This window comes from Lagenorhynchus albirostris, chromosome 16 (assembly GCF_949774975.1).
Source record: "Lagenorhynchus albirostris chromosome 16, mLagAlb1.1, whole genome shotgun sequence".
In the NCBI taxonomy this organism is placed as follows: Eukaryota; Metazoa; Chordata; class Mammalia; order Artiodactyla; family Delphinidae; genus Lagenorhynchus; species Lagenorhynchus albirostris.
In genome coordinates, this window is record NC_083110.1 from 77,909,370 (window position 1) to 77,934,662 (window position 25,293).

The 25,293-nt window shown below is 44.8% G+C and overlaps 1 protein-coding gene across 2 annotated transcripts in view; it reads left to right on the forward strand.

Moving 5' to 3' along the window:
- FANK1 (fibronectin type III and ankyrin repeat domains 1) overlaps window positions 1–25,293 on the forward strand; it is a 115,980-nt gene that overhangs the window by 81,065 nt on the left and 9,622 nt on the right. For both annotated transcript variants that reach the window (XM_060126583.1, XM_060126584.1), the window contains exons 2-4: window positions 10,353–10,530; window positions 17,964–18,088; window positions 25,044–25,125. In XM_060126583.1, coding sequence (XP_059982566.1) covers window positions 10,353–10,530; window positions 17,964–18,088; window positions 25,044–25,125 — 385 coding nt within the window. The remainder of the gene's footprint in view (window positions 1–10,352; window positions 10,531–17,963; window positions 18,089–25,043; window positions 25,126–25,293) is intronic.

Below are 25,293 nucleotides of genomic sequence, written 5' to 3' on the forward strand. Positions count from 1 at the left end.
GAATATCTGCTTGACACCAAAATGGTCAATAAATTGAACCAGAGGGTAATTGAAATGTCTCATGTATGAAGCATCCACACTGACTTAATTCTTGGTTTACTTTTATCAGACTTGTTTCAGTTATATACAAACAAGCTCAGGGAGGAAGAATCTAGACTGCCGGTTTATCTTGGCTGAATTTTGTTTTCATTAAGAATAAGTGAAAATGCGTAATTCCATTTTTCTTATTCAATGCTATTACAACATTAAAATTTACCAAAAAACGAGCCATAATTCTACCACTCGAACTGTATTTCATTTTTCTAAATTTTTTTCAGTTCTTCTGTCCATATGCATCTGTAGATTTTATCATTATAATCAGTGTCTGTGCAAATTTGTATTCCTCCCTCAGCATATCAAATGTACTTACACTAGTATATATTCCATGTGGCTTTTTAGTGGCTAAATATTTCTGCATTTAAATGATGTACTACAGTGTATATAACAAATTCTATATTCTTAGACATTTATATTGTTTGCAGTTTTTATTGCTACCAATGATGCTAAAGTGATTCTCTTGGTTTTTATTTTATGTTATCATTTATGTATCTATGTACTTAAACACAGGCATGTAGTAGATTGCATGTAGAGAGCTTGAGGGCATGGTTCTGGAGTCATATTGCCTGGGTTCAAATCCTTGTTCCGCTGATTCCTGGATGCCCTCCCTGGAAGGCTGTGTGACCTTCGTGTATCTATGGTCCATCTCTAAAATGGAGGAAATTCAAGTGCTTCCTAAGGTCGCTATGAAGATTAAATGATAAAATATATGTAAATTGCTGAGGACACAGTCTGATACAAAGTGAAGGCTAATTAAAATTTAGCTATTAAAACAGCACTATTTACAATAGGCAAGACATGGAAGCAACTTAAATGTCCATCAACAGATGAATGGATAAAATCAATGTGGTACATATATACAATGGAATATTACTCAGCCATAAAAAATGAAATAATGTCATTTGTGGCAACATGGATGGACCTAGAGATTAGCATATAAAATGAAGAAAGAAATATTATATGTAGAATCTAAAAAAAGGATACAAATGAACTTATTTATAAAATAGAAATGGACTCACAGACATAGAAAACAAATTTATGGTTACCAAAGGGGATAGTGGGGGAGAGGGAATAAATTAGGAGTTTGGGATTAAAATATACACACTACTGGGCTTCCCTGGTGGTGCAGTGGTTTAGAGTCCGCCTGCCGATGCAGGGGACACGGGTTCATGCCCCGGTCCAGGAAGATTCCACATGTCGCGGAGCAGCTGGGCCCGTGAGCCATGGCCACTGAGCCTGCGCATCCGGAACCTGTGCTCTGCAATGGGAGAGGCCACAACAGTGAGAGGCCTGCATACCGCAAAAAAAACAAAACAAAACAAAGAACACACTACTATATATAAAATAGATAAACAACAAGGACCTACTGTATAGCACAGAGACCTATACTCAGTATCTTTTAATAACCTATAAGGGAAAATAATCTAAAAAAGAATATATATATAATGGAATCAATTTGCTGTACACCTGAAGTTAACACAACACTGTAAATTAACTGTACTTCAATAAAAAATTTTAGCTATTAAATAATCCACATTTGAGGGACGGATGGAGGTAAGTGGAAGCATAGATGAAATAAGATGATTATCAGCCATAATCATGCTGATAATTGACGAAGCTGGGTGTAAAGTACAAGGGGTTCATGATACTATTGTTTCTACTTTTTTATATGTTTGAAATTTTTTAATAAGTGAAAGTATACACATTTTAGCTTTTAAGTTTATTTTTTGGTTTTGAATTATTTTCTTTGGACATGTTTCTAGGAGCGGGGTCACCAGGTGGGATATTTTCATAATCATTGTTTTGAATATGGCCAAATTGCTTTAGTAAAGGATTGTTTGATATATGGTGCTATCCACAAACTCTAAGTAAGCCAGTTTTATCACAGTCTTAAACAGTATAAGATGTTACCATTACATGTTTGTCATCCAATTTTATAAATAAAATGACACCTCACAGTTATTTCCCCCCTTTTATTTTTTAAAAGTTTATTTTTGGCTGCGTTGGGTCTTTGTTGCTGCGCGGGCTTTCTCTAGTTGCGGTGAGCGGGGGCTACTCTGTTGCGGTGCGCAGGCTTCTCGTTGCGGTGGCTTCTCATTACAGAGCACGGGCTCTAGGTGCATGGGCTTCAGTAGTTGTGGCACACGGGCTCAGTAGTTGTGGCTCGTGGGCTCTAGAGTGCAGGCTTCAGTAGTTGTGGCGCACGGGCTTAGTTGCTCCGCGGCATGTGGGATCTTCCCGGACCAGGGATTGAACCTGTTTCCCCTGCATTGGCAGGCGGATTCTTAACCACTGTGCCACTAGAGAAGTCCTCCCCCCTTTCAAAGTTAATAGAAACTTCAAGCATTTTCTTAATTGTGGTTACTGGTACTTATTTTATAAATTTTAAAATTATTTACTTCTGTCCTTGGTCCTTTCATCTATAAGGGTTTTATAGGATTCATTTTATGACAGCAGTATAATAGTTTGGTGGAATGAAACTCATTTTAACTGTCATATTTCATTTTTAAGTGAAAGGAGAAACTGTCATCACTATGCAGGTATTGTGATATTTGATTGAAAAAGTCCTTCTTTAATATGTATTCACGGCAAACATATTTTTTGACACTTTTAATGATTATGATCTCCACGTCTTATTTATCTGGAATATGTTCTTGATTTATGGCTGCTATAAATGCGTGGTCAAGCTATGATGAATTGCTCTGAGGTGGCCGCCACCACTGTTCTTTATACAGCGTCCCCTCAGTGTGCTGTCATCCTGATTGTAGACCATCTGCCACCAGAGGCCAGGCTGCAGATGTCCCTTGTCAATGAAATTTGACCTCAGTAAATTTGCACGTGTCTTTGGAAGGGCCGGGAATCTACCATTCTGCTTTTACGGTATTGCACGTTTATGATGAACATACTCATGTTTGCTCTCTCTCTTCATCAGTCCCTGCTTTTCATGATACTAATCAGAATTGCTAATTCCAATACAGATCATGATCACAAATTCTCTGTAGCTCTTAAAGTGTGTTCAGCTGCCTATCATTAAGATACTGAGTAATGTTCTCACCTCTTCAGTTTCCTCCCACGGGGCTGGCACGTTTCTGTTATATTATTACAACCTACATATTTAAAATTCTAGAATAAGGCCTAATATTGTTCAGTGGTTTATTTAAACTTTATAGTTTTCTGTGTTTAAACCTATAATTTGTAAATGATAGCTTTTTAAAATGGATTTCTGGTGCACTGGAGAGCCACGTTTTATGCCATCTTCGTAACCATAGGGACTGAAAGGTGACAGTGTATGAAGCCCTCTATATTTCATTTTCATATTATTTATTACTTGACAACTGGCAAGAGGGGCATAAAATTGTTTTGTCAGATTTGCACAAGAACTTTCTTACAAAAAGCTTTTATAGTACACAACACGTACGTAAATTCTCATATAATTGTCCTTTTAAGATCAGCCTGGTAGTTTTTTTGCTGTTTCTTTCTTTTTTCATTTTTTTGGAAAACTTTTTTTTAGTATATATCTATATTTATTTTATTTAGGAATAATTGACACCAGGTGTACAACTTGATTCGACATTTTTATACATAGCAAAATGATCACCATGATAAGTCTAGGTAACATCCATCACCATACAGTTATAAGCGTTTTCCCCTTTTTTTCTTGTGATGAGGACTTTTAAGATCTACTCTTAGCGGCTTTCAAATGTGCAATATTAACTATAGTCACCATGCTGTAGGTTACATCCCCGTGACAATTATTTTATAGCTGGAAGTTTGTAACTTTTGACCCCCTTCACCCATTATACATCCCGCCCGCCCCGCTCCCACCCACTCCCACCAGCCCCTGGCAACCACTGTCCTCTGTTGAAAAACTTTTTTTTTTAATTTATTTAAATTTTTGAATTTTATTTTTTATACAGCAGGTTATTAGTCATCCATTTTATACACATCAGTGTATACATGTCAACCCCAATCTCCCAATTCATGTGCCCCACCCCCCACCCCCGCTTTTCCCCCTTGGTGTCCATACGTTTGTGCTCTACATCTGTGTCTCAGTTTCTGCCCTGCAAACCAGTTCATCTGTACCATTTTTCTAGGTTCCACATATATGCGTTAATATATGATATTTGTTTCTCTCTTTCTGACTTACTTCACTCTGTATGACAGTCTCTAGATCCATCCACGTCTCAACAAATGAAATGAAATGAAAAACTTTTAAGGTTAAAAAAATCTGCCATGATGGAAAAAGCCTATCAGTTGTTTAAAGTAAAGATGCGAAATTGAAAGTAAGACCCCCCCCCCCCCGCCGCTTTTTTGTCAGTAATCTTTAGAAAAGTTCAAATAAACTTTAAGCCTGAGTTTGACATAAGATTATGTGATTGGCTAAATGTGCATACTGGTCATGAGACTTAAATAAGCAAAAGCACCTTTTAAAAGATCTGATACTTATAATCAGGAAAAAATAGAGTTCTAAAACTTTTATATAAATCTAAATTGTGTCTACGAATATGTGTTTGTGGGTATGTTGTATATATATTTTATAAAACTTATGAAAACAATTCCCAAAATAGCGTTTCTACTTAGATAAATATAAATACAAATGTGGATATAAACATCCTGGTTAAACAAAGAAATAGAAAAAAGGTGAGCTTTTGAGTTTTTCAAAATGTTGATTGTAGTCATTTTAGGAAAGATGTATTATTACTTGTCAAACAGCCAGTAGGTTCATCCCAGAGTAGAGTGAGTCAGGGCTGTCCTCCTAGATATACTTACCTCCCCTTGCAATTCTAGCTTCACAGTGAAACTTAAGGATGATAACATTTAAAATAGAGGAATTTGTTCATGTGCTGGTAGTAAACTCCATTTAGCATACTTTCCTGATACAATCCCTGTTCCTTGCCCTGGTACAAACACTCTTCTCAGATTATCAATGAGTTCTCTCTCTCATTGTTTTACCCACATTTGAGGACCTTTCCTCCTCTGCATTCCATGCTGAACATAAAGAGGCACCTGTCTGGCTTCCTACCCACTTCACAGTGTCAAGGTGAATGTGGCCAAATCTGTCTGCTTCTTGGCCTCCTGTGGTCCTCCTAGACCATCTTATCTTCCTTTTTATGGACCGAGTCCCTGAAGACAAGCAGCCTCCTGACCCCGCTGCCCTCGCTCCCTCGTCCTGCTCGGACATCCCCACACTTCATTCATTCAAACAATCACCTGGCTTTCACTGTCTTCCCTTTCTCTCGTTAAGTTCTCTTGGTCATTTAAAAATATGCTTGGGGTTCAAGCGGGTTCACAGGTCAAACCTGATTTAAGATGAGTGGCTGGAGGAAATCTGGAGCTCTAACCAGTAGTAGATTTTTCACTCCACGTCTGCATGTGGCATCTCTGTTGCTGAGAGGCAGCCTGTGTTTTAACCCTGGTTCTGCCGGGTACTGCGCTGTGACCTTGGGCAAGTTACTTAAACTCTCTGTGTCTGAGATTTTTTATAATGGAGATGATAAAAATCCTTATAGAGTTGTAGTGGAAATTAAATGAATGAATAAAGCATCCATGATGGCGCCTGTCAGAAAGTGAGTGCCACATAACTTGTACTGTAGTCATTGCTGTTCTCCTCCCAGGAGTGGGCCTGTTACTTGTCGTTTCTGTCAGCTCTCCTGGAGGCTCGGAGCTGACCCGGGACTTGTCGTTTCTGTCAGGGCCTCTCTTCCCTTGGCACAGTGATGTTTGCACTTTGGCTAGTGACCTGTTCCTATGTTTATTTTAGAATCCATCCTAAAACTAACATCCTCAAATACGTGTATTAGCTGGTCATGACAAAAATACCAGAATTTTTATCAAAGAGAAAACACAAGCTGCAGTGTATGGGCACAACGCTGTAAGAGTTAAAACACACCTGTCAAATGACTCTAGGTTGGCTGAAAACCAAAACAAAACAAGTTTGCTTTCATCCCCTATTTTCTGGCCACCTAGAAAGCCAACAGCTCTCACCTGATGGGGACATTCACTCATGGGCTGACCCTCTGGGTCCTGTGTGGCGTTAATAGTTTTCTGCCCAAAGCTGCCCTTGCCTAGCTGGGGAACTGCATCTTGATAAGCTGTGCTTCAAAGTAAAGAAGACGCAGAACATCATTGCTGGTCAGCGCACTGACCTTCGGGGTCTGGGCGAGTAAAGTGGTGCAAAGTGGTGTCTCGGGGTCAGCCAAGTCCGTGCTGTGACGGCCGTGCCTTCAGTCAGTTTTCATTCATGGGTGCTGAGCCTCGGAGAGGCTGTGGGTCTGAGAAGCTTGGATCACTCCTTAAAAGTGAGTAACAATAAATCAACCTTCTAGACACCACCGCTTTTCCGGCGTACCAGATCTGGAGGGGGTGACGACTAGCAGGGAGGGCTCTGACTCTGTCCTGAGCCTGCAGCTGGTGGTGGACCATCTGTGGCCAGTGCCAAGCTAACAGGTAGAGGTCTCAGGCTATGTGCCTGTATCAATGATTGGTAAAGAGCAAAAGGCATGAGAGACACGTGCGTAACTGGGAATAGTATCTTTTTATTCCTCATGTAAATTTGTGGTGAACCATTTGGTTGGCCCCTTTGGAGAGTTGGCATTCGTTTAGAATTTCTTACCTATCTTAATTTACAATGGGATTGTTATTTTTCTCTTTTATAAAAGTGAAGTATAGTTGATTTACAATATCATGTTAGTTTCAGGTGTACAGCACAGCAATTCAGTTATACGTGTGTGTACATATATAATATATATAATATATAATATATATAATATATAATATATATAATATATAATATATATAATATATAATATATATAATATATATAATATATAATATATATAATATATAAAATATATATAATTATAATATATAATATATATAATATATATAATATATAATATATATAATATATAATATATATTCTTCTTCAGATTCACTTCCCTTATAGCTTATTACAAAATATTGGGTATAGTACCTTGTGCTATACAGTAGGTCCTTGTTGGTTCTCTGTTTTATATACTGTATAGTAGTGTGTATATGTTAATCCGAGTTTTCTAAGCTAGATGTCTTTGGAATAGAAATTTTACTCAGCTACTTATATTGAGGGTAATCCATGACAGTCTACCAGTCCTGGTCTTTGAATGGTTTTAGGGGGCTCTGAAAGAGAAAGAAAAGAGTTGCTCAGCGACAGTGTCATAATGTAAGGGTGTGAGTCACCATTATGTTCCCCAGCCAGAGTTGCTGGGACAAAATGAGATGAGTCATGTTGAAAGACCCATGTCTGACACGTGGTATATGATCATTAATTCCTCTCCCCATGGCGTTAATTAGTACTTAGAACACTGAAATAGGTTTCACTAAGAAAACCAACAGCTCCATAAGAGCAATGTATAGCATTTATTTTTATAGTTATTTCTTAAAAATCAATATTGCAAACATACGAAAATAATTGAAAATCAGCATATACCCCAATGTACCACATAGGTTTCAAATGTTAAAATTTTGCCATAAATGCCTTAAATTCTTAATGGCATGAAACCTTACAAATATAGTGGTAGGTCACCTTCCCTACCTGAGCATACCTCATCCTTTCCCTGACTTTTGCGAGAGAACTCTATCCTGGCGGCGTGCATTCTCCCCATCAGTGTTTTTAACTTAGACTACATACCTATGTATTCATAAATAATATATAGTGTTGTATGTTCTATAAAAGTTTACGTAAGCAGTATAATAACGTAGTGCATCCTTTGAACCTGTGTTTTTTACGTACTCATTTGAGGTTTGAGTGTAGAACTACTTCCTTTTAGCTGCTGTGTAGGATACCATTGCCTGAAATATTCCATAACTGATTTAGATACTTCATATATGTTATTTATTTATCACAAAACACTGTGAGGGGGCTTCCCTGGTGGCGCAGTGGTTGAGAGTCCGCCTGCTGATGCAGGGGACGCGGGTTCGTGCCCCGGTTCGGGAGGATCCCACGTGCCGCGGAGCGGCTGGGTCCGTGGGCCGTGGCCGCTGAGCCTGCGCGTCTGGAGCCTGTGCTCTGCAGTGGGAGGGGCCACAGCAGTAAGAGGCCCGCGTACCGCAAAAAAAAAAAAACAACAACAACACTGTGAGGTGTTTTCGACTGGGTTTCAGAGCATGTATTCAAACCCAGGTTTCTCCAATTCCATTAAGCCATGCTTTCAATAAATATCAACAAAATAAAGTTGGAAAGAATGAGCCAGCAGGCTGTCTGCTAGTGTGTATCTCTGGGATCTGAACGTAAGGGAACTTGGTGGTTATCTCTCCTCCTGGCCTGGGGCCGGCAAGCTCAGGGCAGCCTAGTCTGCACTGGGGCTGCACTGCAGGAGGGCCCAGGGTCGGTGGGAGTCAGCTGCAAAAGTGGTAAAGCAATGACATTTAGAAAAAAATTGATTTACAATGTTGTGTTTCAAGTATACAGCAAAGTGATTCAGTTATACATATATAAATACGTACATATACTCTTTTTCAGATTTTTTCCACAAATATAGTTCCCTGTGCTATACAGTAGATCCTTGTTGTTCACCCATTTTATATATAGCAGTGTGTATCTGTTCATCCCAAACTCCCAATTTCTCCTCCCCACCTCTACCCCCTTTGGTAACCATAAGTTTGTTTTCCACGTCTGAGTCTATTTCTGTTTTGTAAACAAGTTCACCTGTATCGTTTTTTTTAGATTCCACATAAAAGTGATATCATATGATACTTATCTTTGATTTTTTTCACTTATTATGGTAATCTCTAGTTCTATCCATGTTGCTGCATGTAGCACTATTTCATTCCTTTTAATGGCTGAGTAATGTTCCAGTGTGTGTGTGTGTGTGTGTGTGTGTGTGTGTGTGTGTGTGTGTATACGCCACATCTTCTTTATCCATTCATCTGTCAGTGGACATTTAGGTTGCTTCCATGTCTTGGCTATTGTGAATAGTGCTGCTGTGAACATTGGGTACACATATCTTTTCTAATTAGCGTTCTCTCTAGATATCAATAACATTTTTGAGGTCTAAAAGACCCTGAGGGACAGAGAGAGGTTTTAAAAGAAGTGTTAAGTCATGGACCCAGCCCTCAAGGAATTTAAAATCTAGCAAGGGAGACAAAACTAACACGAGACAGAACAACTGGATGCAGAACAGCTTGGTGTGTGCTGTGCCCCCTGCCATCTTTTACAGAAATGGGATATCCTGTATCCTGTATTTTTCCCCGCATCTTGATTTCTCCCTCAACAATACCTTCTGGAAATCCTCTCAAGGTATCTAGCATAGAACTAATTTATTTTTAAAGCCTGTGTAATATTCCATGCTATGGACACATCATCATTTATTTGACTATTCTCTTATTAATGGGTCATCTCCTATTCACTGTTAATGGCTAAAAAACTTTAATAGTTAATGTCCTCGTATATATGTCCCTGTGTGTTCAGATTTCGGCAGGAGAGTTTACCAAGAGTGGCATGATTGGAGAGGAGGGCATATGTATTTTTAATTTTAATTGATGCTGCCAGATTGCTTTCTAAAAAGGCTAGAATTCATATTTCCCCACCACCAATGCATGAGTGTCCTCTCCTGACACTGTCACTTCTAATAGTTACATCTCTTTTTAAGTGTCTGACAGTATATAAAGTTATATCCAATTATCATCATTTTCTGCAGTCACTAGGGAATATAAATGCCTTTTTTGGACATTATGTTGGTTATTTTTGCTGTGCTGTCTACTGCTCGTCTTTTGCCTGGTTGATATTATTAGCCTTTGGGTTTTTCCTTGGTTAGTTTGTAAGAGCTGTTTATATAGAACAGATATCAACACTTTGTCATCTGTATTACAAATATTTGGACCAGCAATATCATTTGTCTATTGGCTTTGTTTACCAGCCAGATCACTGAAGGATGATAGCAGCAAACTGTGTTTCATCAGCTCAAAGAAAAATCTAATTAGTTCCATAAGTTAAGTAACCTTTTGGAAGGGTCCATGAGTGAAGTATGATGTCAATGGGTATGGTACAATCTGCTCGTTGACGAATGTGGTAACTCACTGCATCACCCAAATTTTCTATCACTCGTGCTTTTCTGATGTTCTTCAAGCCACAGGGAGGAATACTCACATGTGTGCCTGACGTATAGGAAAACACAGTTTGATTTTCAAGTAGCTCTAATGCACTCAGCTGATCTCTCTTCCTTATGGAAATAGAGTCCTGAAATACTGTATCTTTAATTTTTAAATTTTTATCTTTTTAGAAATCACACCATCCTCAAAGCCTCATCCACCTGTTGTGGGCAAAGTGACTCATCACAGCATTGAATTATACTGGGATCTGGAGAAGAAAGTCAAGCGGCAGGGACCTCAGGAGCAGTGGTTCAGGTTTTCGATTGAAGAAGAAGACCCCAGAATGCACACTTATGGTATCATTTATACGTAGGTGCAATGTTGAACTGCTTAACCTTTGCTTTGATTTCTTGATTAGCTGGAATGGTTTCTATTGTCTCCAAGAAGACTCATTTTGAAATTGAAGGAATGAGTCAGCATCATTTGCATTCATTCTTTTCATGAGTGATGAATTTTGGAAAATAAGGGTGGGCAGTCACTTTGAAATTAAACCTCCTAGACCTTTGAGAGCCCCTTAGGCTTCTGAAATATTCTAATGGTATATTTAAAAAATCCAAAATGTAGAGACAGAATCAAAGCTGAGTTGGATGAAATCAGATGAGGTTCCCCTCAGGCTGTTCTGTTCACAGGACCTCGGGAAGTTGTTCCCTTGTTAACTCTTTCCAACCAACCTGCTACCTCTCTCAGCCTCCATCAGAACCTGTCCTTTTTGCCTTTTCCTTGAATGCACTTCCTTCTATTTTTATGCAGCTGGTTCCTTTACACCATGCACATATTATATCAAATACTGGCCCCTCCTCAAAAGGCCACCTGAAGTAGCCGTTCTTCCACCCAGCTGTCCTCTCTGCCATGACCTTGTTTCATTTGCGTTGTGAAACCTAGCTCTGCCGGAGTCATTTTACTGTTTACTGTTCATTTTCTGTCTCCCTACCAGCATCCAAACTCCACGAGAAGCAGGTAAGATTCCTGCTTGCTTAAGGCTCTTTCCCCAGCTCCAAGACAGTGTCAGCACACAGGAGGCCCTCAAAATATTTGTTGTGTCAATAAATAAATGAATGCAACAGGAATAATCAAGAAGTCATTTTTTTTTTCTTAGCCTTCACTTCAATCCTTATTTCTTCCTTTGACAGCTTTACTGCTTGCAAAATGACTTTGTGTTTTAGGAAGAAGACCAGAAATGAGTTGCAGATACGGTTTTATATTAAACTTTTAATTTTGACTTAATTGTAGCTTCACATCTGGCTGTAAGAAATAATACAGAGAAATCCCATGTACCTTTTACCATTTTCCCCAGTGGTAACATTACGGAAAACTGTAGGGCAATATCACAGCCGGCATCCTGGCATTGCTGCAGTCAGGGGACAGTTGCAGCACTGCTGGACTTTTCTCTAGGTGGCGTTGTGGTAAGGGTGCTGATGTGAGGGTACATACGCAGGCTTCGGCTGTTACCTGGACCATGGTATCCCTGCGATTTGATGAACGGTTCTTTGTACGTAGAAAAGAAAACAGGCATTTACCTGAAATGTAATTGCTATATGAAAATAATTCCTGGCCCGACTACTTGAAATATTATTTTAATCATGTCATGTCATGTGTTATTCTCTGGTAAGTAGTTTCCACCCAAAAGCATGAATGATGATATAACAAGTATATCTGTGGAGAGAGAAAAAGGTATTTTATTTACCATGTTTCTCTTGTACCACAAACCATGCTTGGGCAGGTTAGGTGGGGCTGCTCCGTTGTGTCTCCACTTCTCCTTTGCTAGGTGATCAGCCATGTCCACTGGCCTCCAGCCCGTGTGTCTCTGTGTTGTTATGTTTTCCCCAGAGGCCTGAGTGCTGTCTGGCCCGGGAACTCACCTGGACGGTTGCCTGGCATTGCAGAGCCAGCAGCGAGGCCTTCAGACCCCAACCCTAAGCGAGGTTGTGAGATGCTCACTTTCCCTCAGAGAATTAGCACAAACCTTGACACTAGGTGGCAGAGTTAGACTGTGTTAATCTTGACCTCTTTTCTCCATTATATCGCTTTTCCCTAGGTGTATCGTTAAAACTAGCAAATGCCTTTCTTTGAAAAAGCGATTATCTAGACTATCTGACCTTGGGATTGTGGATTTAAGAACTTCGTCTTGACCTGTCAGTTTCTGTTCATCTTCTCCAACAGCCAGTCTTGAATCAGTGCTGTTGTCTTTGACACGGGCTCTCCTCACAGCCAGTTATATCTAGTTTTCATGAGTTCTCCCTTTGCACATCCCTTCTATGCTTTCCCTTGTTAGATTGTGGCATTTCCCCTACTAGGACGCAAGTAGGATCTGTTTTCTGACTAGTCACTGCTGAATCCCCAGGTCCTACAACCGTCCAGCTTATTTGCTGATTGAATGAATTGACCATTGCCCTCTCTCCCTTCCTTCTATCTTGCTAGTTTAATTTTCTTTTTAATCTTCCTTTTGTCAGATTGTCTTTGATGGGTTTCCATTGTTTGAAGAATGAAGGTCCAACTCCTTACACTAACATCTGATGCCCTTCACAGTTTGCCCACAACCTGCCTTTCTTGCTGTTTCTTATTTCTGGGCGTAAACCCTCCCACGAAATCTGCTTTACTGTCCTTCGAGTATGCCTTGACTTCTCCTGCATGTGTGTTCAGCTGTTTTCTCTGTTCAGACAAATCTCCCCTGCTCCATCCTTTCTTCCACCCAAGTCAGATTCTACCTCGACTGAGAAGCTCCCTTTACTATCCTATTATCTACCCCGCTAAATTCCTATGATAATTGGTACCCTTATCATGCATTTCATTCATTCCGTCAGCACCTACTGTGTGCCACACACTGTTTTGGATGCCAGGGATACAGCACTGGACAGACAAAAATGCCTCCCTCGTGATGAGGAAGACAAGCGATCAGTAAGATGCAGAAGTAAACATATAGTGTGTCAGATGGTGGTTAAGTACCAAGTGGAAAGCAGAGGAGAGTAGTTGGGGGCTTGGAGTGGAGGTGAAGAAGGCTTCACTGAGAAGGTAATCTGTGTAAAGAAGCAAGTGAGGGGTATCTGGAGCCTCATGAGCCTCGTGGAAGAACATTCCAGGCAGAAGACACAGCAGGCAGAAACGTCTGGAGGCGGGATCGTGCCTGGTGTTCCAGAAACACTGAGGAGTGAAGTGAATGAGTAATGGGATGGGGCCAGCGCGGGGACGGGTCTTGGGGGCTGTCACTCTGTGCGGTGAGAAGCCACTGGACACTGATAAACTGGGGAGGGGTCTGGTGCATATGCTCCGGGAGGGTCACTCTGCCTGCTGAGTGGAGGACAGGCTGTGAGGAGGGAAGGCGGCCAGAGCAGGGAGGGCTAATTAGGAAGCTTCTGCAATAATTTAGGTGGGAGATAACAGAACAGTGTGAAAAGTGGTGAAGTCAGGGCTTGTGGAGAGAGATTTGAAGAATTTGCTGGTGCACCAGATATGGGATGTGAGAGAAAGAGGATAGTCAAGCGGCGTCAGTAGCATCTCAGGATCGGCCCCATTGGGCTGCAGGAAGCAGCAGCTCCGGAAGCTCAGTGGCTCCCAACGGCAGCCGTGTATTTCCCACACGGAACACCCGTGGTGTGTCGCAGGCTGGTGGAGTGGCCTCTGCCTGAACGTGGCTACTCATGGTGCCAGCAGAGGCAGAGATTGGGGCCCCCCGTTTCTTGAAGCTTCCACCCGGAATGACACACTGCACCTCTGTTTATACTTCATTGCTCAGAGCAAGTCCTGCCACGTCTGAGCCCCACAGCACAGGGATATAGAATCCTTGGGAGGGCACCAAGTACCTGTGAGCAAAATCCAGTCTTCCACAGGTGGCACCAAGGTTTTGGCCTGAGCAGCTCAAACCACGGAGACTCGGGATGCAACAGAAGCTTGTTTGGGGACGATCAGGCATCCAAGTGGAGACATCAAGGAGGCAGTTGGGGAAGAACCAGCCAGGGGAGAGTCTGGGCTGGAGAAATGGATTTCAGAGTCATTAGCAGGTGGCGGGATTGGAAAGCTGGGAGTGAAACATAGTGGGAGAAGAGAAGTCTGGGAACTGAGTCTCTGGGCATTTCAGTACTTACTTTGTTATGTTTCATGTTTGCTCAGCTCTTGCATCAGATATTTGCTTTGGCTGATAACAGAAATAATGGTATGCTTTACACTTTGATATATTTCCTCTACTGGAAATAGAACTTGGAAAAGTTCTAAGATTGCTTCATCCTTTGAGCTACCATGCCTGGGCCGTGTAAAGAAGTGCATCTCCAGACGTTCGATACACAGCTGCTCTGAGACGTCCCTGTGTCTGTGCTGCAGTTGGTGTCACCCCTGTGTCTGCATTGTAGTCGTGGAGGACCCTAGTGGGCAGCTGTGTCTCTGGTCCTCTCCGTGGGGCCACTCTACTGATGCTGTGAGAGCCTCCAGCCTGCAATCACTGTGCCCAGCGGCATCTGTTTTCTCAGACGGTTCTGTAATTTATCTTTCCAGGGGTTATGAAGGAGCTGTTTGCTTCATGGTGATCTTATGACGTTTAGCACCATTGGATTTTATTGGGGGCGCTTTTAGTTTTATTTTGGTCTAAACCTATGTTAAGTCTTTGCCACCTGGCAATTAAATTCCAGTGAGGTTTGAGCCTTGTAGTCTCACTGAGCTCCTAAAGATCTTTTCAGATGCCACAAATTGAGGGCTCAGTTTCTATGATTCAAATAGCTATAGTTATGCACCTCTGCTCATGTAACAATAAAACCCACCCACTCACAAGATTACTTTGTGCCAAGCTGATATACTTTAGTTTATTGTTGTTGTTATTTTTTTAGACCATGAAGTTTTTCTGAACATTTGTCTTGGTTTCAGAGCCTTTTCTTTCATGGTAAATATATTTGTATCTAGTTTTAACACTTCTGTTTTTTTGGCTTCTTAAGGCTGTTGGTATCATTTCCTAATTGTCTTTATTATAGTTTCTTTGTTGTTGGTACACGATGTATCAGTTATCTACTGCTGCGTAACAAACTATCCCAAACTTAGTGGTTTTGGTCAAAGTGTAAAATACACGCTTGCTCATGATCCTACAATTTGGGCAGCGTGGGGAGGGCAAGTCTCTCTTCCACGTGATCTTGGCTGGTGCAGCTCTTTTGGGGCTGAAGGATCCAAGTGGTGTCACTCATGTGTCTGATGCCTCCGCTGGGGCAGTGGGGACAGTGGGCGGCTGACTGGGCTCCTGTGTTTTCCTTCATTGTCTGGCATCTTCCAGTGACTCTCACCAGGCAACGTGTCCCTCCAGTGGGGAAGTTGAACATCTTTACATGCAACTGGCTTCCAAGGGAGCAAGAGCAGAAGCTGCCAGGAGTATTAGGGCTGGGCCCAGAATTGTATAGCATCCCTTTGCCACATCCCATCCTATTTAAGGGGAGAGGAATTTGACTCTTAACAGTGGGAAGAGTACATGCAGCTGCAAGATGGGAGGGGCAGCTAAAGGCCACCTTGACTGACGTGGCTTCTTTAGGTGGCGAGAAATATGCTTTAAGGAAGGGTAGTCTCAGTGAAGAGGGCTGCGTCCACCCTTGAAGGGCAGGAGAACACAGGCGAAGGTCAGAAGGGCCTCAGCGTCCCCCGCCCCCCACCCCCCAACTTCTTCTTGGCTCGGTTAGAGCTCTGCCCAAGAAGTCATTTAGGTTTTGGTGCGTGGAGTAACTTGTGATGCAGAAAAGGGGGATCTCCGAGTATTCTGGACTTCATTTCAGCTTAAAATTTTACGTTTTGGATAATCGACAAAGGGAGAGAAACGCAAAGGGCAAAGGGTCTTTGGAAATCATTTCCTGTTTTCAAACATGGTCCTCCAGGTCTCTGAGCTGAGACTCCTCTCAGGAGCACAGATCCAGACCTGCCTGATCACCCGGCACTAGATTTTTCTGTCAGTTACCCTTTGCTCTCACCTAACCATTCATTCCCCTGGGATTCCTTGTCCTTCCAGTCCACGTGGCTTTCTCAGACTGCCTGGGTCCTTCCTTCCCCTGCCTATCCTGTCTGTTCTGGAAGTTGCTTGCCCCATGTCTCACTTTACATCAGAGGCCTCTCTGCTAAGGACATGCTTTGGGGCCCCCTCTCCCCTCACTCGCTCCTCACGGTAGAGGAATTACTTGTCTGATGGGTGAGTTTGGGAGCTAGAAGGCCTTCTGGGTCGTCTTAAACTATCCTGAAGGGTTCTCCTCCCCCTGGAGCAATGGTAGGCTTGGCTGTCTATGCACTGGGCACTCTGCCTGCATCTTTGGGGAGACACTACTTTTCCAGTGGGTTTATCAGTAATGATGGCAACTCCAGCGCTGTCATTTCAGCCTGATGCAGCTGTCATGCCTCACTGTCCTGGACTGCCCCTGTTCTTGCACCCATCAGCAAGAGTTGACAGATGCATCTCGGCCCTGAACTGGTCCAGGGCTGCATCCCCAGCCCAGCCCAGCCCCTCCCAGGTAGTGGGCACTAGATAGGTTTGGTGAGTTGCATGGAAAGGAATTGATGTATACGTATTTAGGTAGCACATCAATGTTTTTGAAAGATTAGTTGTGAACCCCAAAGTATGATTCTGGCCTCTATACAAGTCTTCTGAGAATGAAGGGAACGTTATAGACAGAAAATGGGAAAAAAAGTGGTAAGCCTGGCCTCCAAGGGGCTGTGGAGAGTGTCCTGAAGGGAGGAGGGCAGGGCCTGGGCTGGGTGTGGAAGCAGGAAAGAAGAAAAGAGCTGGAGATAGCACATCCGCACTCCCTCTCCACCCACCCTGCACACATACAGATCAAGTCTTTGAGGTGTAAGGAGAGAAAGATTTAGATGAAGCCTTCGAAAAGAGATACATGGAATTCAATCAGATGCTAATAAAGGTTTTCGGCAGCAAAGGGAGCTGAGATTTTGGGACTGTTGGGATAGACATACAACTCCTGGGACCTTTGGAGACCTGGTATCCTAGAAAGTGCGGCAAGTCAAAACCAGACCCCCAGGCCCTGCTTCGCGACCAGAGGGCCGGGGTCTCGGCGCCTTCACTGGGTCTCAGTGTCTCCTGAGCCGGCAGCACTGCCCGCCTGCGTTTCCTGGTGCTCGTTTTTCAGCTCCAAACGATCCAACTCAAATCTTTCTGCCTGGAGGCCTGCAGGTTTCCATCGCAGCCTCTAATCAGTTTTCTGCTCTCCAAGTGTTCAGCACCTGCTTCCCACAAACGTTTTCCTAGGTGAACCTGACCGTGTGGCGTGATAGGAGAGTCATTTCTGTGCTGCCCACCTCCCCAGGTGCTCGGGAGCTCCGACCAGTCACGCCCTCTCCCTGCAGTGGGATTTTGCCCGCAGTAGGTCCACAGCGGCGCCCATCCACCCGAAGACCCCACTCAGCAGTCACGTATGTGCTACTTGGACTGCCGAGCTTAGCTTTCAATTGTGAAACTTTGCCATATGAGGACAAAAAAAAAAAATCATGGGTTAATGTGATTATTTCTCCAAAGTACAAAATCGCAAGCCAGCTGTGCGTCGCCCTGGGGGAGGGGGGCTGCGGCATCGAGGGCACCTGCCGGGCAGGGGTGGACGCCTGTCCTGTCCTCTGTGCTCAAGAGTTCAGCCCAGGGTGAGAGACGGACAGCCACCAAGGTCAGCTCTGTACCGGGGGTAGACAGTGCTCAGAAATCCCTTCCACTCTCCCTTCTAATACCTTTCAGAGGACGCTGCCCCGATTACCTGGTGTCATCATCACGTGTGTCTCCTTCCGTCTAGGGGATATGCGACTAAGCATGTTGTGGAAGGTCTGGACCCACGGACGCTGTACAGGTTTCGACTGAAGGTCACCAGCCCCTCCGGAGAGCATGAGTACAGCCCGGTGGTCTCGGTATCTACGACCAGTGAGTATGCAGAACTCGAAACTCATTTGTCTAAAGGTGACAAGCAATGTGAAGGTGAAGGTTTTCTGCTTTGTGCTCGGCCTTACCGGAAACAGAAACCGTTCCATTTCTAAGCACTGTGATAACATTGTTCACTGGCCGGGCCTGGCCGTCACATAAGGGAGGTTGAATTACGCTTGAACAAATGCAAGAGCTGTTTTTGAGCCAGCGCTTCCCTGGGAGGGCACGTTCAGGAAAAAAGGATGGAGTCACCTTTCTCAGGAAATGGGCCAGAAGGGTGCGGGCCGAGCAAGGGTTCCCACGCGGAGAAACAGGCTGCCCCCCGGGCGACCTCAGGTGGGAGGTCCACTCAGCGTTTCGTCCCTTTCGGACAGCTTCAGTGTATCTGTCGAGCCTTGACACAGCAAGTGTCAAGTTGATCCCTGGGAACCTGTGGGTGAGGAACAGCGAACAGCGCTGCTTCTGTCCACAGGACGCGGGGAGGGGGCCCACACAGAGGTGGGGACAGAGGCCGCATCCTTTGCCCAGGGCAGATCTAAGGGTGCAAATATTTTCTGGGATCAGTATTTTCTTTCTTTTTTTTTTTTTAAAGAATTTTTGTTTTTAATTAAGTTATTTTTGGCTGCGTTGGGTCTTTGTTGCTGCGCGTGGGCTTTCTCTAGTTGCGGTGAGTGGGGGCTACTCTTCCTTGTGGTGCACGGGCTTCTCATTGCGGTGGCTTCTCTTGTTGCGGAGCATGGGCTCTAGGCGCGCAGGCTTCAGTAGTTGCAGCACATGGGCTCAGTAGCTGTGGCTCGCGGGCTCTAGAGCGCAGGCTCAGTAATTGTGGTCCACGGGCTTAGTTGCTCCGTGGCATGTGGGATCTTCCCGGCCCAGGGCTCGAACATGTGTCCCCTGCATTGGCAGGCAGATTCTCAACCACCGCGCCACCAGGGAAGCCCCTGTGATTGGTATTTTAAAACATTTTGAAGGTGTGTGTGTATGAAGTGCCGTCTTTGAACTAGAATATTGTGAAGATTAAAACGGTCAGAAGTGTTTTTCACTTCTGAAAATACCCACCCACTGAAAATACAGACAAATTTTTTTTTTTAAAGAAGATGTTGGGGTAGGAGTTTATTAATTAATTCATTTTTGCTGTGTTGGGTCTTCATTTCTGTGCGAGGGCTTTCTCTAGTTGCGGCGAGCGGGGGCCACTCTTCATCGCGGTGCGCGGGCCTCTCACTGTCGCGGCCTCTCTTGTTGAGGAGCACAGGCTCCAGACGCGCAGGCTCAGTAGTTGTGGCTCACGGGCCCAGTTGCTCCGCGGCATGTGGGATCTTCCCGTACCAGGGCTCGTACCCGTGTCACCTGCATTGGCAGGCAGATTCTCAACCACTGCGCCACTAGGGAAGCCCCCAGACAAATCTCTCTTTGATTGCACAAAGGGAGTTAAACATTATTTAAAATTTTTGTGAGTTAAACGTTATTTTAAAATTTCAGTCAATGTAGCATTTGGCTTGTATACACATATATATATATATTTTTTGTGTGTGTGTGACTTTCAGTTGTGTCCTTTAGGCATTTACTGATGGACATTTTTGTGCAGATGAAAGGTAATTCAGATTTTGAGTTGGTTCATAACACCTTCCGTTGCAAACAAGGCATTAGGGGATTGGATCTCAGTTTAGTGAACTGAGAATTTAGTTAAAGCTGAGGGTGGTGATGCCATATACACCCCGCAAACAGTGCTCAGCTAGCCGTGGAGAAATAGAGTTTCAGAGGAGACTTTTGATGTGAAATGGTCGATTCCAGAGATGCAGGTCAGGAAAGAGGGCTTGGCCCTGAATCTGGTGAGGGTGAAAGCATTTGCTTTTCTATGGGAGATATTGAGCTCCTGGAGTTTTTAGGGGTAAGAAAAGAAGGCAGTGCCTTACTTCTTTGTGTGTTGAGGGAAGGCACAGAGAAGGGAGGAGAGGGGGCAGGAGAAAAGTGGGCAAAGGGAGCCCAGCGTGTGGAAAGAGGCTCTGGAGGGCAGCTCCTCTGGGTCGCCTTTGGGCTCCCTCCTGTTCCCCCCACCCCCAGCCACTGCTGCACTCCTCTGGCTCTGCCCCTGCATTCGGGGTGCCCTCCCTCCCCACTGCTGGGCCTACCGCGCCCACTCCGGGGCAGAGCTCTGTTCCAGGCCATTCCTCGTGTGGCTTCCCCTCGTTTGCTCTGCTCTCTGCTCCGCTCCCACACAGGGCGCTGTCTCACCACCTCTAGTAACGCTCCTTTGCCTCTTATTTTACGTATTCGTTCATCTTCTTTGTCTTCCACCTACCGTGCATGCTCCTGAGGGGCCAGGGTGATGGGTCAGTCATGTCTAGTTATAGAAGATCCTTAAGGAACGGTTGGATGGATGGCGAACGAAAAGCCCCCAGTCAGTACTGGGAAGAGGAGGAGGTCTGATTGGCTCAGCTTGCCTTCCTGTCTCTTGGGAGATGATGGGTCTGGTTGTCACTGGCTGGGGAGAGGCCCCCTGAACCTGCCGGGTGAGGGTGAACTGGGCATAGAGCCAGTTGCGGTAGGCGGCCCCTAGGATCCTTCATACCACATGAAAGCCAGGGCAGGGGCTCCTGGGCCTTTGGCCAGAGGTCACATGGAGTCAGGGCAGCATCTGGAGCTCTTCTAGGAAGGCAGAGGCCGGCGCAGCGCTCGGTCTGTCAGCTGACGAGGGTGGGGCCTGCAGGCCAGGTGCGCCTTCTCCTTGCTTCTGCGAGGCAGCCGCGGAAAATTGGTCCAATGGTCCAAGGCCTTTGTCCCTGCAGCCCATGGCTTCCGTGGCTCATCAGACAAGACCTCCTGCAGGGACGAGGGTGGGCCGGGGATGAGGGTCCTGGTGAGGCCCTGGGAGCCGAGTGTCAGGTCACAGCACACGTGCCTGCAGCCGGGATGCGCTCTCAGCCTCAGGACGCTCTCCTGGGTGGGAAGGACCAGGTAACCCTTGCTTCTGCCTGCTGCTCCTCAGGCTGCTGCTCTTACCGTGTCCAAAGCAGACTCTCTTAAGGAGGCAGATCAGGCTAAACAAAGAATTAAAAATGTGCGCGTTCTATAAAACAAGTGAAAATGCTTCTGTGGGTTGATCATTTGCATTCGGCTAGAAAGTGCTTTAATGAATCACAAAAGCATGTACTTTGAATAAAGGATGCTCAGCCTTCTTTTTCCCCCCCAGGTAAAGGACATGAGACTCTCGTTTAAATGAGGCAGCCTGCAATTTTAATCAGCTGGGCCCTTAAAAAGAAAGGAAAACAGCTGCTGCTTGTTAATTGGCAAATATTTTTTGCCAATGAGCTCATCATTTATTCACTGTTTTTAATAGAGACTTAAATTCCACCAAGGAAGGCATTATCACCACATTTTAATATCTGTCGGGACATGTGCAGCTAAATGACCCTCTTGCAGAGCGTGAGCAGTGGTTTCCCAAAGACCTCTCTGCACCCCCCCAACCCCTCGCCAGGCGTCCCCTCCTGTGGTCCTGCTTGATGACGGGCGTCCTCACCACGGGCAGCATCGGTTCAGTGTTTGTAATAATTGTGACACCCTGGTAAACATTAGAAAAACAAACCCACAGAGGCAAAGCCTGCCTTTTCCATATTCCATTGCACTTATTGATAGCAGTCCCTTGGGCCAGGCCCACAATGTCTTGAAGGATTCGGGGGCAGAGGACTGGAACGTTCTGCTCACCCTGGAATGTCCCCTCTGTTCTTCATGACTCCCGCCTAAAGTGGGAGTAGGAAGAACTCTGCCCTGCACACAAGAGCCTCTGCACTTTTCTGTTCTCTGTCAGATTCCTGTAACCTGTGAGGCTCTGTCATGCCTTGGTTGATTCCTCTCTGGGCTGGCGGCCATCCTCAGTACCTCGTTGCCTTCCTGGCAGGGGTCTGAGAGGGTTAATGAGTTAATGCTGAGAAAGAGCTTTCATGCCCCAATGATAGTTATTGCTTCCCTTTGCTGGAACTCAGCAAGCAGGGAATGATGAACAATTATGTTGTTTTCCTTCTCTTCCGTGAGATGTCCCTTTGAACCCAGAATAAGTTGGGAGAGCGCTGATGACCCCTCGCAGAAACTGGAATAGGCAATACATTTATTGAAATGATACCATAATATCAAGATACCCTGGTCTCTGCTATGCACGGTCCTCAAGCTTCTAAGCACAAAATGAACTTATTCTGTTTTCTGATATTTGCACGCCGCAGAGCTCCCTGGGTAGGATGGGAAGTGCCCGTACCGGGAGAGCCATGCTGGGCAGGTAAGAGGGATGATGTGGACTGAGGTGGTCAGTGCGTAATGTGCTGGGTGCTGCGTGTGCTTTTAGAGCTTTCCCTCAAATCCCAAGAAGTTAGCACTTTTCCGAAGCTTTCTAAGCTTTAGGCCTCCCCTTGCACTTCGCACTTTGCAGGGGCTGGGGGTTCATGTGTGTGTATTTAAGATGTCTGCTTGTATACAAAATTTAGTAAGAGCGGAAGCATAGAACGGATTGGTCAGCTACCTCGACATCTATTAAGCCCCAAACGAAGGAGTGTGGCCTTTCGGAAGACCTCCCTTTGAGCTCTGATGTTGCCCCCTCCTATCTGGGTGACCTTGGACAACTCACTCAGCCTTTCTGGCCCTGTTTTGTGGTCTGAAGGAGATTAAAAGCATCATGTGAAGTTCTAGAGGCAGCTTAGTTAATTGGAACTAGTTAGGATACCATACTTTAAAATTCAGTAGAAATAGGATGAGCTTCCTATGTCCTTCTAGATGATTCTGTGCAAATCACTTATTTTGGCGTTTTTAGTGGCAGTTGACGTTTGAGAGTCACAGAAGTAGGGGCCGTTTGGTGGGATAATGAAGACTTTCCCACCACACCATCCTTCTCCTCCTTTCTGGGAAGTGAGAGGGAAGAGGAACTTTCCATGGGTTTCATTTGCGCACTAAAGGGTGGGTCATGTTAAGTCCGTATGACTCTAGTGCAGGATTTCAGCATCTGCATGGTTGGTGACTGGGGCTGCCCCTTGTCTGTAGCATGTTTAGAGGTATCCCTGGCCTCCAGCCACTAGATGCCAGTAGTACCAATCCTTAAGTTGTGACAACCAAAAATGTCACTAGACTTTACCAAATGTCCTCCAGGGGGGCAAAAGTCTGCCCCTCCCAGAGCCCCTCGTGAAAGCCATGACCTCCCTCAGAAGGCCAGGGACTGCCGTGGGCCTTGTCCTCTGGTGGGTTATCATGATACATTTATTTGAGGCTTTTGGTCTAAAACTATGTGTGGAATGATGAAAAGGAAGTATAATGTAGCTAAGACATCTTGAGGAGATTGGCAAGCTGAAGCAGACAAAATTGTTATTTCAAAACAGTTTTCACTTGGCCTGAATTTATTTTTACCAGAACAGAAGAAAAGGGTATCAGCTAAAGGTCACTCTGACAGGGATCTCTTCATTCTTCTGCCCCACTGTTTCCCGGTTTGTACTTTGTCCAGCGAAAAATCCTCCATGGAAACCAGGAGAACCTCGGCTCCTGTGCCTGGGAACTGGCGTCCCAGAGTTTTTCCACCGTGAGGAGCAGGGACTGGGAATTTTACTTCCCCGCTGGCTGAGACGGCCGGGGGGCCTCTGCAGGCCAGACTGTAAGAGGGACGTTAAGGGGCGGGGTGAGCCCCAGGGGCTAGTCTGGGGTTGCGGTGGGAGGATAGAGTGGAGGGGATGTTTTCTTTCAGCGTTGAGAACAGTAACAGCTGCAAGTGGGCCCTGCAGTGTGAAGGGCAAGAGAGGGACACGTGTGTCTCATTCTCTCTGGGGCTCCCAGTGTCAAGACTAGGCACGTAAGGTATACATGAACCTTTGTTGGGGGGCACGGGTTTGATCCCCGGTCAGGGAATTGAGATCCCACATGGTGCGGCCAAAACCCCCGCCACCACCAAAAAATGAAACATTTGTTGAATAAGTGAATGAGCCTTTTGGAGATGGCCGAAGCCGGGGGTTATCAGCTCAATGCCTGTGAGGGCCGGTAGGGTGCTAAGTGTGGGAGGGGGCTGGGCACCAAGCAGGAGAGAAAGGTGGGACCAGGGCAGCCGCTGTTCTGTTACTATCACCTTGACAACAGATACTTAGGACGTACAGGTGCTAGTCTAGCACTTCACTTGTATTGTTTCATTTAAACTTAATCCTAATCATCCAAAAAGTCAGAACGTCACGGAAGGTGAACCCAGTGAAGCCATGAAGTAAACATCCTGACGGACGGGCTTCTTTCACTTGGTCCTGAGCTCACACACTGCTCATTTTTGGACTCCTGTCCCCTTCTCTTCCACGAGGAGTTAGTGCACGAAGGGCTGCCCCTCCTCCCATTGTTCCTTTCCTGTTTCTCAGAATCCCTCGCCTGCTTTTCTCCACTTGGCAGGCTCGCTCCCACAATCAGGCTTTCTCACAATGTTCTACCTCTCCGGGTATGAGCCCTTCTGCCTCCACAAGCTCACGGGAGGCAAGGCCAACGTGAATGTTATGTTCCTGGGAAGGACTGAAATTGTGGATTTCCAACGTTAAAGCAATCTGTCTTTTATCGTTTGTCGTTCACACAGTTTAGCGACTCCTTGGCAAACAAAACCTGCACATCGTGACAATGGTGGGGCTTTCCCTTGCTCGTAAGGGACATTTATTATGTCTTCTGAAATCTGAAAGGATTATTTTCAAATATCAAAATAACATACACACAGCGGTACTTTTATAACTTGAAAATGTCCCAAGCCTTTAGGACAATCTAAATGTTCTTCTCTTAATATGTGAAAACGAGGTCTATTTTCAGTAGGAGTGGAGTATGTCATGTAAGAGATACTCAGCGGAATTGCCAAGTGCCTTCTTGAAGGTGAACGTGAACTTCCACTCAAGGCCACAGGAGCAATAGAGCTGGAAGGAACCTTCTTTCATTATATTTTGGATGACTGCTTTCCATCTACTTTCTTCAGGAGAACCCATAAGTAGTGAACACTTGCACAGAGCTGTCAACGTGAACGATGAAGATTTGCTGCTTCGAATACTACAAGGAGGGTGAGAGAGCTCTGCCTTTTAAAAACTTAATTTTTTTTTTTAAATGCCCAGTAAGTGTTTAGAAATGCGTTCATGCAGCTTAACTTTATTTTCGTAAAATTGCCCACGGCTTTGAAACTGGCTCCAAAATTGATCTCAGGTGACTGGTGTGAGTGCAGCATGGCTCTT